General features: G+C 38.6%; 1 protein-coding gene across 1 annotated transcript in view; it reads right to left on the bottom strand.

Moving 5' to 3' along the window:
• Positions 1–16,413, bottom strand: part of ADAMTSL3 (ADAMTS like 3) — a gene marked incomplete at both ends in the record, with an annotated part of 176,040 nt that overhangs the window by 93,463 nt on the left and 66,164 nt on the right. Inside the window, 2 exons of the mRNA XM_080351451.1 lie at positions 1,674–1,719; positions 4,093–4,220. Coding sequence (XP_080207577.1) covers positions 1,674–1,719; positions 4,093–4,220 — 174 coding nt within the window. The remainder of the gene's footprint in view (positions 1–1,673; positions 1,720–4,092; positions 4,221–16,413) is intronic.

Here is a 16,413-nt window from a genome sequence, read left to right as displayed (position 1 = left end):
ACCAGGGCTATACTATGTTACTGTATACAATGCATACAACTAGGTATCTAGATACCGAACGTAGCAAATAGATTGTACAGTAGCAATTTATTTCTTGCTTACACACTGGCTGGCTGCAATTTAGCTTATCGCACAGCTTTAAATGATTATGGTATTTTTTGCATGTGGCATTTGTATCTATGAGATAAGGAGACAGTGCACAAAACTGCGACATCTTTTCTTCTGAATGGGCAAGTGACAGGGTTTGTCTCCAGAATCTGATTTTTGCACGCACTCGGCCTGATTCATTAATCACTTCCACTACTTTCTGCCAGCAGAAACTTAGGCTGAGAGCTTCTGTGGTGGAAAATTCATCCAAGCCCCAAGGAGTGGAGTGTTAGAGCAATTGAAGGTGCTAGCGAGCCTTGTTCTTGGGGAGGGCAGAAGCCAACTGGCACACAAGAAACCGTAGGTGTGGCAAACTGAAGAGCAGGAATGGCCAGTTCTCCCAGGAGATTCAACATATTTACTGGGGAACTTCCAGTGTCAGGCCTCCTAAAGAGAATATGTCATGCTCCACAGCTGCCTGCTGCTGGCAGAAGTCACAGGGTTGGCAATGACACGAGTATCACTTGCTCTTGCCTGGGTATAATTCAACCCAAGGGAACCGCAGTCCTCACCTTTTAAACGGTATTTGTGTGAAAAATGCTGCCTTTCTCCTAGAGCCAGAAGCAGATCAAATGCACCACAGAAAAAATAAATAGAAGCTTTTACTTTAATTACTTATCTACCTTATCTCTTTTCTGGAATGGGATTGTATGAATGTCACATTGTACTGCAAGGTAACCTGTGCAAGGGGGTGACTGCTGGCCGTCAACAATCTGAATTATTGTGTTTGTACACACAGGCTGTTGGTCAGCGGTATCGCAAAGTCCTGCCTGAGCTGCACACCTTGAATAGGTGACAACACCTGGGGCGAAAGGCAGCAGCTGTTTAAAGAGCACAAAGCGTCACCAGACATCAGGTGAGCACAACTCATGCAGTATACTGGATGTGACCGCTTGTCATAAAACGTGTCTGTAAAAATAAAATGTGATCGCATCACACGAACAGCGACTGTATAGTCAAAACTCCAGCTTTACATTCAGTCATGCAAATCATCCCTGCCAGCGTGCCTAAATATACACACTTTTGAATACAGAAATATAAAGATCTGAGCTTTGGCAAACAGAGGAAATATAAGCAGTAATTATCCAGTTTAAGGTTTGGAAGGGACACAGCGGTTAACCTCTTTGCTCATGTGAAGAGTGCCACTCTATCATTAATGATCACAAATGATCAGGAGCTCAGTTTAATGCTTCATCTGGCAGACAGCACCCCCAGGAAATGCACTTGCTAGTTTAACATGAGAAGTGAATTGTTAATCCACCAAAATGTGGAACTTTCCTTATACATTATATAAAACACACTGAATCACAATGGCACTATAATATCAAAAGCAAATGTCTATTTGGGAAGCCTAAATCTGAGACCTCATGGTGTCATGCAGACTGAAATATTTAAAAATTGTAATAATGATGGAAAGAAAATTATGCACCATGAGGTTTTAAACAAGAAGCAGTTTTTCTTAAACTTTAACACATTGTTTGAATAAGTAAAAGAACCTGTAAAATAGGATTAAAGGCCAGACTCACGTTACTACTGCAGGTTTTATATCGAATATTTCGACCTTCACAGTTCCTGAAAAACAGAAGGAAAATGGTTACATTGCACAACAGCAAAACACAACCCTGGCTGGTTTACAGCTTGTTATTCTCTTGAAAATTAGACTTTTACTACTACTACCCCACCATAATTTGGACTCAAAATACAAGGTTTAAATACAAATCAGATCTGGGGACTAAACAGGTTACATTGCTGTCTCCCTTCAGTGAAAAACTTGTGGCTTTCTCTGCAAGCTCAGTTTACCTCAAACCTTATGAAAAACACACCTATTGTGTGAGAAAGATTTCACAGGGCAGCCCTACACCTGATCTGTGCTGGCTTCAGCAAAGCTCCTTCTAATCCATATCATATAACCCAGAGGAAAAAAGGCTCAGAATATCTAAGCAATCCTTTAATCAAGCATAGGGCTAATGAGCACTCGTTTTCCTCTTCCTATTTTGTTTAAGAAAGAGAAAACAGCCTTAAGCCTTTTTTTTCTCCCAAAAAACAATGCAACAATTTTGAAGAGCAGCATGTAAATTTACTGACCCATAGTCACATGAGCAGAATTCCTAATTTCAAATAAAATATAATTCTCATGGACTGCGTGTATTTGTAAGGTGGCCAATGTATGTGAATCCTGAAATCCGGCCAATTCAGACCCTCCAAGTGTGTTGTTAGTAGATGAAGTAACAGGCATATAATAAAGTCATCATTATTTATTGTGCTCTCATAAATATGGGGGTACAGGGGTTTCACACTTTTTTTAGGGGCACAGTTTGACAAACTCTCAATAACTGACCAGCACTTTCACAAAGGGTAAGATATTCTTCTTAAGAATGGCAAAATCAAAACCTTGAAAGAACTGAAATCATATTCCAAATGACTTGACAGGACATTATAATTAGTGATGTCTTTGAAATGAGGAATAGTGTTTTGGAACTTCACACCAAAAAGACCTGCCTTACATTAAAGAATGCATGAATGCATGGCTGGTAATTTACAGCTCTTGGACTAAATTTCCCACTTTTTGCATGAAAACTTATTGCAAATATTTAAAAGAATCTTTAATATGTGTGAGGTATTGAAAAATACCATTTGAAAAGGAAAAAGCAATGGGTACCTGGAGCAAGAGTCCAACCAACTCATACAAAGGTACAGTTCCCCAAGCTCAAGATATTACGTGTCTCAGTTTTCCTATCTTTTGTAAGACTGATTACATCGGAACGTGCAAGTTAAAAACATTTATGGTACATACAAATGTGAAAACTTTGTTTCACAATTGTGGATTTCCTGAACATTACAACAACATTAAAACACAGGAAAAAAACATTCAAACCACACATTGGTGAAGGTATGGAAAACACATGTTTTTCACAAGGGAACACATCAAAAATACTAATAAAACCACAACGGAATTTATATTGCTACAGTTTATTAAGCTTGTTTCACAGTCCCTAACACACTGGTAGAATATCACAGCTTCTTGCTGGAAATGTTGCTTTTCTCAAAGATCTTAGTGCATTTTGCACTAAAAGAAACAGGTAGTGATTTAATCAATCCTCTATAGCTATGTATTTCATAAAGTTCGCCCTTAACTAGCAATATCACACTACACACCTTCTTTAAGAAAAATTGACTTCCTGGGTGATATTGGATTTAACTTTAAAAAATATCAACAACATAGAAATTTAAGCATAACCAGCAGCTTTAAAAATGTTTAAGAAGAATTCAAGTAAAGCAAGCAATTATGGACACCATCACAGATGCTTCTAAGCTGGTTGTGATCTCTTCTTGCCTGACTACAGGCCTCTTGCATTACTCATACTTCCAGGATTGTAGCAACAAGTCCCACATTAGTCCAGCTTTGCTACTTGGGTAGACTGTTTTCAGCACATATGCTCTTCCCTTAAAGCTGCACTGAGGCTTATCCACGAAAACATGTGGCCACCAGGACCACTGCATAGAAAGAACTGGCAGAGGACAAGTTTACTAACAGGAAACAGCACTGGAGACATCCATACGTGGAGTAAGTCACTTGTTTTTTACCACAGGGAGGACATGGAGGAGCCTGCACTTGAACATTATTCAAGTATTAAAGCACAGGGTAATTTGCATGCAGGTAACTCACCATTTGTTTTATGCTATTGTGCCAAAGATTTCTTTCAATATTGGACTGTACTAAGTAAATCATTCTTGCTATTTTACAAACATATTTAAAAGCATGCTAAAGTTCTATTGGAGTGGAAGGCTAAGCTATTTATCTAATATATTTCAATAATTAAAAAAGCAGGTTTTCATAACATTTGGTTCCAGAAATAGACGCCAAATGCTTCTCAGTAGACACCATCAGAGAGGGAAATACAGCAGAGCTGCAGAAGAGGATATCCACCTTGGCACATCACTCACCTGCCATTTAAACATCTCCTCAGTGAGTAAGAGGCTCCCCCTCCACAGGTCCGTGAGCAATCACTCCAGGCCCCCCAGGCGTCCCAGGAGCCGTCCTTCTCTTCATCCGAGCGGGTGATTCTAGAGGTCTGAAAAAAAGGGATGGAGATGAGGAAAAAAACCAAAACACATAGAAATTGATTTGGTACATGTTTCACTGCTTGGCATTAATAGTACTGAGCACATTGCTTTGCCGCTTATATACAGTATCTGAAACTTATTTACTATTTTTACGATAATAATGGTATGAGATGAAAACACCAATTACTTTCACTGTGGGGATAGATATTGGGCATAAACTGCCACAAACAATAATGGAACAGCTACAAACACCGTTATGAATGATAATCCCATTCTGGATAGCAACGGGGCAGAGTCATTTATCTCACATGTCGGAGAATACTGACCAACATTTACTCTGCCCCAATACAGTTGCAAATGAAAGAACATGTAGAGTTCATCCAAGCTCTACTGAAACAACTGTTTATACAGCCAATTTTTTTGTTGCCATTGACTTCAGTGGGCATCCAAGCAGACCTCAGATTGATAAACAAATGCACTACATTCACGTTACTATTTTATTTTTGACAGCACAGGAAGGTACAACTTAAACAAGTGGTATTTCAATCTTCGCCCCCCTCCCAGAAAACAAGTGTGCAGAAAGACCAACGAAAGGGCTCTGTCAGCAAACACAACAGATAAAAACATTACTAACTAAACTACATCCAAGTTAAACATTCAAGTCTTCATAAATGACGATAAAAGAGACGTTAAAATGTTAAAAAGGTTTTCATGAATGACTTGATCCAGAGAAGCGCAAGAGATTACTATACATCCTAATACCAAACCAGATGAACCAACTTTAGTAATCCATATTTTCCCTAAGAAATTACTTAAGTAGGCTTATGAGAGGAAGACTCAGTCCTATTTTCTTCCCAAATGCCCTACAGAAGTGATTTAAAAGTGTGGGATGTGCAATTCAAATCTTATGGTACAAGAGGCTAAAAGATACGTAACTCTTCCTAGATTTAACAGTACAGATAATGTCAGCTCATCTTTAGCCATGGAATAAGCTGACTCCAACTAGAGTCTACCAAGCTTGAAATGAAAACAACAATAAAAACAAGGCTGTTTTCAAAATAGTATCATGCAATGAGTACGACTCAGCACCATGATGTGTAGGCAAAGCAATGTTCTCCTATATATTATAGTAAAAAGAAAACTAATTGCATGCCACAGAACTTGAGCAAACTGGCCTGTTTCGGTGAACGAGCTGTTACACCTAGTAAGAGTTCACACCGTGGGTGTAAAATAACTATTTGCCATTTGGGTTTGATAGTTATAACTTAGACACACTTAAGCAGAACTAAGAACTACTCAAGCACATTTTAAAGGCATTAATAAGAGTAGGCAGGTGTAGTAGAATAGCCCTACTCTCCATAGCTCAGCAACCAACACAAACATCAGCAGTTTCCAAACTTTTGCACCCCTTCCTCTAAAACCTGACCATGGCAAAAGCATTGTTAATTAGAGGATAAGCTATCTTCATCTGAACAGTAAATTGCACAAGTTGGTCTAAACATAACAGTGACTCCCTGACTTTCTTGCTCCCCTAAGCTTACGTATTTTGCAAATACTTAGTGTAAAGTGTACTTAGGCCAACCTGCCATTCCAGAAAGAATAGAGCCCAGCTCTGCCAAGATCCCAGAGGAATTTTCTCACTGCCGTTGGGTTTACTTTACATCAGAAGCCAACTCTGAAATGTCTGACACTGAAAATGGAACCAACTGCCTTCAGTCTCGAACAAAAGGAGCTCAGCACTTACCGGTACATCACTCAGCACGTCAAAATAAGTCAAGATGAACAAGAGAGTCACTTTTTTCAAATTTATGATTGCAAAATTAAAACTTGTCCTCCGTAATCCCAACTTACCAAATTAAAAAATAAATATATGCCACTCTCTCTTTTAGACTAGCCCGTTTCTTTTGACAAAACGGTGACAATGCCTAAAATAATCCTAACTTCATCATTGTATTAAAGCCAGCCACATGATATTAACAGACAGTATGTCATCTAAAGCCCTAAACAATGTCCAGTTGTTCATTTACAAAACTGCTTTGATAAAAGCCATTGTTCTGAACTGTATCTAATTAAAAAGCTGTAAATACCAGGATGATCAAAGCAGAAGTTTATGCCAACAAAGCCCTCTCCAGAATCAGTGACTAATTCAGTGCCCACAGTGTTGATTTAAACTCCAGCTAGTTCAAACTATTTGTCCCATGGGAAAGAGTTAAAAGCAGCTTGCACTGGCTTAGTAATTTACTAGCAAAATAATATTGATTTACTAGCTGTCTGGTTTCATAAGCTCTACATATTACATTTGTCTACACTATGGTACAAAATTGAAGTAAAATAAAGAAAAGATCATCAACATCATGATTTAAACCAATAAAACCTTGGAAGCTTGTTTAGGAATTAAATCAAGAGCTAATTGCAATCGGGCACAAAAAGATATTATTGTACCTCAGGACTGCATTCATGGTTTGCTTCTTAACTTCAATTTTGCATGTTTTTACTGTCTCCAGTAATAATTCCAACACGGTTCAGCAGCAAAGTTTTGCTCAACCATACTAGAATGGAAGTGTTTTTCCTTTAGTGGTTTAATTTTGCAACAGATTAAGTGCAACATATATTAAACATATTAAGTATGTATGTACCTACACATGCATAAATGTGCGCATGTACCTGTACATGTGCACCCATGATGTAACACGATCAAATAAAGCCACAAGTGCTGTAATGAATCCAGATAAAATAACTTTAAGCGGCAATAAACACAACCAAGATGATTTGCTGCTCTTTACGTAGAACGAGATGGCAAAAAGCGTCACATTTCCCACTGGATCCAGCTATGCTAGCAGGAGCTGTAACCGTTCCAAAAGCATCACATGTGAACGCAGGGTTGGATGCAAGTATTGCCTTCAAAGCAATAGTTGAGAACCTGTACAATGTTCTCTGCAAAAATTAATCCTGTTTGTTTGTATGATAGTTTCAAAATACTTCATCACAGTCTGTGTATCCAAACTATAATTCATTTTGAAAGTAAAAAAATAATAAGTCCTACCAGCACACACGAGCCTGGGCAGGGATCACCCCAATCAGTGGATGGGGGAAAATAAGCTACAAGTTTGGAAGTACTTAATGACATAGGCAGAGCCTCAAAGACTGAGATGACATGATGCCAAGGTTTCCTCAAGGTCTGAGGCCCCATAATGTGCAACCTGAGTCTCTGCTGACAACCCTTAACCGACAGAGACAGCCTTGTATGTGGAGAGTGTTACTAAAAGTGTGGCACTGGTAGATTTGGACAGGGGGGAAACGTTAGTGCCAGTTTTCCTTCTTCTATCCAGGGCTCTGTTTTGCTTCCGCCACATGGGCACATACTGTAACACCATGTTCTGCAAATCATTTGTGCGTGTTTTCAGGCCATACTTGCCTTGCAAGGTACTACCCAAAGTAACTGAGTACAACAAAAGTGGGCACTGAGGTAGAAGAAATTAAATCCAGATGTTACCACAGCTGATGATTAATCTAAAACAAGGGGATTTTTACTGTCACTTGTAACACCCAGTAAATAACAACAGCTACATTGACACACATTGCAAAAATCAAACACAGTGCTGTTATGAGGAGAAAAATGATTATTTGGCCAAACTTTTGTTTGGCTGTTATGAAGGATGACATAATTGTCTTGAATTTGGTCATGCAGACTTCAAAGGAGATGTGGTGCCAGAGAATGAAGGTCAGTTTATGCAGTTTTATTATTATTCAGACATCCATTACATAAGGCTTGGATATGTAAATGTTTAGTATTCAGCGTAGCAAAGATTCAGCTTCTCAACAGAAATGCTCAGTACTTCAAATGTTTGTTTCCCAGAGTTTTTAACACACATTCTTGCTTTAAATGCAAACACAAGCCAAGGACGCAGCATTTGACACATGAAAATTATTGTAACAGAACGTGTAATGAAAGAAACATAGAGACTCAACACTGATTCATCAGCAAGACTCCTCAAGTGACGACTCCTCTGCTGTGTACATATTGCAACACAAACTACCCCAAATTCTGCCCCATGATGTGTCCATGAGCGCTTCCCCAGAGCAGGGATCCCAGTTCTGACCAGTTCTAGAAGACATTCAGTGCAACCTCTGGGCAGCATCTATAAATGCAGACCATGCCCAAGGCTGGAGAGATGTATAAAATTATCCACTCAAACAGGTTAGAGTGATGTGGTTCGCCAAATAAGACTATCATAACAAGTAGGTACTTGGTTATGCAGGAATACGCACCAATTCATCTGCTACTGTGCCAACATCACTGCAGCTCTCTGGGGGAGCACTCTGTGGTTTTTCTCATGGCTGCTTATCAAAATGGTTTGTATTAATTCAAAAAGACATGCCAAACTCCAAAAGAAAATCCCCATAAGGGGTTACATTGGCACAACTATATCATGTTGCTATTTAATAACACACGCATTTAGCTACATTTCTCCATACAGAATCTAGATTTTTCAGATTAAATTCAATCGAGTGAAAGAAGCTATTGAAGTGTACAAACACCACTTCAGTCCCATGGAAGGTCTAAATTAAGCCATACCCAAAGCTCAGCACTGGCCCTTCTCCCAGGAGTAAATTTCATCCTTGATTTTTGAACAGAGATGAAGCATTTCCTTTTTATTGCATCTTCCCACTCTAACAACCCACAAATACTATTAACACTATCCTGACTTTCAGAGTCTTCCAAAGCAGAAGGTTATGCTGCTGTTCACTGATCGTCATGTGCAGCACTGCACCGTGCCATTTTCTTCTCCTCATACTTACAATGGTGCCAAACAGAGGTAGCACAAGAAATTATGGCACTAAAGGGAAAATACCCTGCCTGAGTAGCTCTGTGATGCGTTTCCCAGATTCATCTTTCCAGACACTACACTTGGTGTAAAAGGTATCAAATTGCAGTGTTGACTGGATCCGTGAGCAGAGCGCAATAAGCGAAAGAACAAGTATTTACCTGCAGGTAATCACTGGATATACTATTCGGCCCAAAACTGCAGCCCTCACTTTTAACTCTGGTTGTTCAGTCTATGGCTTTGTGAAAAACTAGACTGGAAATCTCTTTCCCTGCTAAAGTCACGTACAAAAATTATTTACACTTGTATTTTGTACGATCTAAGTCAGGTGTAGAATGCAGATTACAGGCTTAGGGACAACTATTTCAGTTGTGGCAGCAACTAAACAGAAGAACAGTCAAAACCTATTTCCAGACAACTATGAATTAGTAATGAAATCTTGCATTACCTGATTTTAGCAGAAAAACTTCCACTTGTTTCACTGGGATAGATTTCAAGACATTTCCTGATAGATTTCTATTATTGCTAGGTGCATTATCTATTACCTCATTGTGCACTGTATATGTCATTAAGTTTAATAAATATTTTACTTATATGTACCAAAGTTGATTATATTTTATTCTGTATGTTAAAAAGGACGTGTCTGGAATTATAAGATCATGGAGAAAAAACAATGCATCATTATTTTAGACTAATTAAAAAATACCTGAGAGTAAATGCAGCTATTTTAAGCAACTGTTTAGAAGTAATTGGTTTTAATATTACTGATATTATTTCAGTCACACTAGCCATTCCTTGCACTTGGCCTTGCCACTGTGTAGGAGCATCCGTGCACTATGAACTGACTGCAAAATGGAATCTGAGCATTTCAGAAACACAAGCTGGTAAAGCTCAGTGACAGACCAGGAGAATCACCAGCAAGAAATGAGCCAAAAGGTTTATTCAGCCCCATGAAATAATACATCTGGGGGCTCAGATGCTGTTTAGAGCTCTCGGTTTTGAATTCTGCAATATATTCTCATTCTACAGCAGTTTTGAATAAATTCAAATTCAAGTTTTGGAAAATAAAACATGCAAAAGAGTCACACACAGGAAATATTTACAACGTATTTCATTTTGATACTAAACTGAAGGCGAGTCCCAGCGTGTTTTTCAGTATTATACTGCCTCCAGATTTTCCATTGTCAGTGTGTTGCAAAATTTCATATTGACAACACAGGCCTGCACTGCAGGAGTTGTCAGGACAAAGCTGGAGGTTTTGGCAGGTGGAGCGGGGATACTTGAGGCTTTTGGCATCTAGGAAGGGATGAAATGTTGCTTGGCTGTTTGGCACCTATGAGCTAGCTGAGGCTTTTGGCTCTGAAAAGAGTCTGTATCACCTCCTTCCTTCTTAGTGAGCAGTAACAGAGGGAACATGGAATTTGTGGGCACGGAGAAGGAATTGTGGTTCCTGCCCTAAGAACTCTAAGCAGAAAGCAACTGCAGCAGTCTGCCCGGCTCCTGATGTTGTTTCTGCATCTAACAGCAGCTAAAGACAGCAGCTACGTGTGTTCCTGCTAAAAGGAATCTGCAGTGAAGTAGTTAAAGCATAATACCATTCAATTTCTGAGTTAACTACATTGTTCAAATGAGTTTGACAAAACCCCACACAAATTCTAGTTCTTCTCACTGCTGACAGGTATTGACGACCCACACTGCAGTCCCAGGGTACATTTTTATCACATAACTGACTTTCAGAGGAGGAGCACTTGCCTCTACCCTCTCCTCCGGACAACAGGTTTATTTTCTTGGGTGATATTCCATAAATTATTATTTTGGCTGATAAATGTTTAAGCAAATAGAGAAACTCTTTTTAAAACCCTGAGAAGCATGTCACACAAATACACAGCACTGACACTACACCTGACAATCCAGACTTAGTTGCCCTGGTTTTCATTCACACTTGCCCAGCTAGAGCCATATGAGCCTTGTATCTGCCTAGGGTACAACACTAAGCATAATTCCGCATTCACCAGTATTAGAACATAGAGATTTCAGGTCCTGAGAAAGAGGAGTAAGGCTAATAGCCAGCTTTGGTGATATCCACGCAAATAATAGGTCCATGCTTCTCTAATGCTTTTAGGTCCGGTCATCCAGGACAGCTGACCAAGATCAAGAACATGAAAAACTTCTCCTTGAGCTTCCAGGATTACATTGTCTTCCAAGGTTTAAAAGTACATGTGAATATGTAGCTGGAAATACCTAAATTTGAACCTTCAAAACATATCCATTTCTCTGAATCTGCCCCATCTGAAATGGAAAATATACTTAGAGATGTTTAGCATCACTCCAGTTCCCTCAATTTCTAAGTAGTCTGGAGAATTATAACTTAAAGATTTGTACGTGTAGCTGGCAAACTGCTCAAAAGCCACAGACCTCGGGGAAAAGCACGCAGGTTCTTAATGGGAACATTACAATAAAGCAATAGAATTTGAAGCACTCTTTGCCCACTTTCTCAGTAGCCAGCCTGAGGCAAACACTTGCCAGGGCTTAGAAGAGAGATAAAGGCAGAAGTTAAAATAAGCAAGAGAGAAGGAATGGCATGCTTTAAAAACTTTGTAAGAAACATGATATTCTTTTTGGACATATCATTGGTATTAACATTCCCAATGAAAAACTTAAAAGTTATATCCTCATATATATAAAAATAATTTTTCAATTACAACCAATTACACAGAGTTCTCCACAATAAATACAGTTCTTGCATTTTGCTATGAAAATACATCTTGTCACAGGCATAATAAGAACATTTTGATGTGGCAAATACACAGTTTTAATAGTTTTGAATGCAGCTTTCAAGGCTGTGTGTTGTTATGTGAATTTTACAGATGAGAACCTGATCTCAGGAAGGAAAATAAGGTGCATTATGTGAGTAGCACAGCTGAGAACTGCATCTCAGTGTCCAAAGACAGATTTCAGTGCCCCTTTTCCACCTCCTAATTTGGAACTGTAAACACTGCCCTTTCTACTATGTGCATCTACAACAGGTACAAAGTATAAAGGGGAAAACAATCTTCGGGACATTTTGATTTGTTAATTATCTCTGGGTCTACTTACAGATCTGCATTAACAACATAATCATGTATTTCCTGGAGTCCATAAAAGCAGTACGAATTCATGCAAGCTTTACTGAATGCTTATTCAAAATTTGCACCTGGATACAGTGGGTTTTTCAGCCTTCACACTGCACACCACATGTTCCTCATCCAGCATAAACACTGTGATGGGTCAGCCAGAGTCCAATCTGCAGAATTCCTCAGGTGCGTAATAGAAAGAGATTCCAGTTGCTGGGAAATATATCTGGCATTATTTTTTTGCATTACCTTATTAAATATATTTGCAAACATCCCAATAAAGGTGCTTTTAAATACTTTACCATGCAATATTTAAAACTGGTCTCAAAAGTTGAAAACTGCATCACCTCAGCACGTGCAGCGGAAAAAAAAAGAGCAATACCGACAATACGATGAGCATTATGCTTGTGACAAAGCAGAGGATTTCCATCAGCTCCCAAAGATTGCTCAGTGGCACATCGGTGCCACTGTCAAATGTGCAAATCTGTCCTGATGAGACTTATTTTTCAGGGTTTTTTTTGCATATTCTGATACCATATGAAATTGCAATCATACTTCAGTGATAACATATTTTTGAATTATTTTAAGTCATGCTTTCCATGGAAAAAAAAGTACAAAACAAAAATCCTACGTATTCCTCCTAAGGGTCAAGTATCTAGACCAGGCTCATCTCCTCTTCTCATTTCCTTCTTAAACGTGTTCATTTGATGGAAACCCATTTGACAGTGGCTGAGGAACTCATTCCAGGGTAAGGAAAACTATAGCAGGAACGCTATAAACTATTGAAGCTCTAGATTAATCAACAAGGTAATAAACATACAGTTTACAAGTGTGAGAAAAGCAAGAGGGGAAAGCATGGTGCAGGACTCCTCCTTGTTTTCCAGCCTACACGTAAGCTGTGAGAACACGGAGAAAGACAGACCTGACACAAAGCCAGGAGCTGTTACCACAATCAAATTTCACTCCTGCTGATTCGTGGTGGTCCTGGTGGTATTTGCCCAAATTAGCACAGCAAATCCTGAAGTACAAGCAAGGCTGTTCTGCTTACATGACACACACAAGACCTCTGAGCACCTGTGTCCCAGCCCATATAACAGACTGACACAACAGTATCTACTTGTTCCCACAGCCTTATCCGTTACTGTATTACGCTTAATTTGCTAAAGGGTTAATTTGCCAAGACTTTTGTGTACATGACTTAGAGAAAAGTTCCAGAAAAGCAAATAAAGAGGGAGTGCGGGCATTTAAAATTACTTATGTTACACATTATTTACCTTACGGTTTATTACATCATAAACAAACTTTACCCCACCACAATGATAAACCATGTATTTAATTCAAAGCAATCACTTACAAATACACAAGTCCTTGAGATTTCCATAGAGTACCTCTATGCACTTGTGTTTGAAAGAAAATTAATGTTTTCCATTTCTAAATGGTTCCAGCATTTTTTAAAGAATTTGTTTAGAGGGTTTACAATGGAAAAAAAAACACTGAAATCAACCCTTTTTTTTCAGAAAAAAATGACTGCACCTCTAACTTCTAAAAGAGCCCCAATACATGTATTTAAAAAAATTGTTTAAAATAATTTTCCTGACTTGAGACACTGCCTGCCAAGTTCCAGCTAGAAGCAGGATTTTATGGCTAACTGCCAAACCTATGAATAAAAGGAGTTTATAGGGGAAATACTGACAGAAGAATAAACTGTAGCAAGAGCAGTCAGTATAGAAAAGTCTTTCCTGTGCATTTTGCCTATCTATAATCTGCAATATTCATAACCCTGGATATTGGGATATTGCACTCCTGCCCAGCTCAGTTTCATGCCAAGATTATCCGTGGTGCCAGACTGTTTGATGATTTAGTTGTAGGTATTTATACCGTATCACTCAGAGGAGGCACCCAAACTTCTCATTTGTGAGCTAGAGATTCGACCCATGTCTCCTGACTCACCCTGCTATTCAATACTATATGTAGCACTTTTAACGGTAATATTTCTATAAAAGTAATGCAAAGCAGATCACAGAACATGAGCAGAGACACCTGGCAACAGAACAAATGTCGAAAGGAAAAATATTAAAGCCGCATTGTTAGCTGACAGCAATTATAAGAATCTTATTTTTCCTTTCTATAAATGTAGAACAATTAAGTCTATCAACTTTGAATTTTAAAGACGTTATTTTATGTTGATGTATTTCGCATCACTGATCTTTAAAGCAGATATCACTTTGCGTAGAGCCATTTTAAATTAATATATTGAAGGAAAAGACTTATTAAGCCCATAACTGAGAAGCAGGCTGACTCCGGTCAGTTCTGCCCAAAGTAACTCTAAAACTTGTCAGCCTGGTCATGGTGCCTCTTTACTGTGGCATAAATCAAATTTAACAAGATGAATTTTCTTCTCAGAGAAAACAGTTCTTGCTCATTTAACCATGAGCCGATCATTCGGTGATATTAAGCAATGGTATAACTGATCCAAAAAATCAAAATATAATTTCAGTGTTTCTTTTATTACTCATGCTTAACTTAGAGACAAATTTAATATTAAAGTTTGCTCAGCTTCGCTGGCTCTGGCTGATTTCCTGCACTTGAAGAGTGGTTTTATTCATTGTTGTGAAGAGCTCGATTTACAGCAGGGCAGCCTGACGTGGGGATGTTGTGAACCCTCTGTGCTGGGCACCTGCTCTGCTGAAACGTGTCCCTAAGCTGCTGGTGTTCTATCACACACGTACCATTGGTTTGATTACAGGCAGAGGCTTATACCGGTCCTGTCATCCCAAGCTTCCTCCAGCTGTGCTCTCTCACATGCAGCAAAACACACTCATTCTCCAGGAAGTTTTTCTAGATAATTAAAATAAACATTAAAATGTCCTGCCTATATCTCATCTTGCAGAGGATCCCAACATGCAGGAGTTGCAAGCCAAAATATCTTTTGAGGACAGATTTTGGATATCATGTTCATACAGGATTAAGAAAAAGAGCATTACTGAGGGAAAAAAAAAAATCTAAATTAAGCTCCATGTGTAGAGAACAGTTTCCCAGAAAGGTATTTTATGTGGGATTAAAAATGTCATATTCTCTTGTCATTCTTTTCCACTTTGAGTCAAATAAAATATAATGCACTGAAACTCATTTGATATCTGGTGAATAGTTTACCTTTTATTGATTTTCTACCTGCCAGCTTGAGGAAAGCAAACAAACCTGTCAAGGGAACAGCTGCAATGGCAGCGCAAGTCTAGATCCAATTCCCAAAACAGCCAAAGTAAGAAAAGAAGAAATGCCACTGACTTCAAATAAACCAAGTTGGGGGCTTGATCACATATGTGGGGTAAAACCACATATTTCCCCATTTGGAAGAGTCTGAACACAACTTGCTTTTTCTTCTGTGCCCGAGTTTCCATTTTTGATTCTCCAAAGACTGAAATATCCAAGCAATGGTATTCCTGGTAGCAAAGGGCAATTTCATCTCTCTTGAGTTTGACTTCATTCCAGATCTCTACTACTGTGTAGGTTTAACTACAGGATCTTTAGTACTCGGCACAGGGTAACAGGCCTGGATATGGAATATTAGCACGACTCTTTCCATATCTGTTTAGTGCCAGTGTTTCCTATTATCAGTCCAAACTTTTATGGTTATTGTATTAGCTTCCCAGCAGAACTTTCTCAAGTCCTGTAGCCTGAAACCTCCATTAACAGATGCTAAATACAACAGTTGTTTTTCGCTTTTAGATCTTGCGAAAGCCCATAAAAATGAGTGGTCAGTTTGTCCAATTTTCTAAAGAAATTTTCCAAGATTTGAATGGGCAACTTATGAAACCACTAAAAATACACTTGGCAGCTCATTCATTTGGATTGTGTTCCTTCTGCCAAGCCAACTAATGAGCGGCTTATTCCAAGATAGGACTTCCGCATGAATTTTTTGTAGTAAAGGTAAGAATATCTATTTATATAATTCCCTGGTTTCTTGTATTTGAAGGGTTTAAGGAAGGGAGGAGGGCTTGTTTGTTTTTCTTAAAAAGGACATTAGCTTTCATACTTATTTACACAAACGTTTCTTAAGCAGCAAAGCTTCTTTTTTGGTTTTTAGTTTTAATTGTGCCTTATACTCTGGGAAACGAAAGATAACCCAAATATTACTGTCGGGTAGATAATGAATAAGGCTTGATTTAAAAGCCATCAAAATCAATGGAAAGCATCTGACTGATTTTGTTGGATTTTGTATAGGACCTACAAGAACCACCTGAATTCCATGTCAGATACAGCCA

This window comes from Nesoenas mayeri (assembly GCF_963082525.1).
Source record: "Nesoenas mayeri genome assembly, chromosome: 11".
Lineage (NCBI taxonomy): Eukaryota > Metazoa > Chordata > Aves > Columbiformes > Columbidae > Nesoenas > Nesoenas mayeri.
Note: the sequence above shows the minus strand (reverse complement) of the source record. Positions and strands in the feature narration are given on the sequence as shown.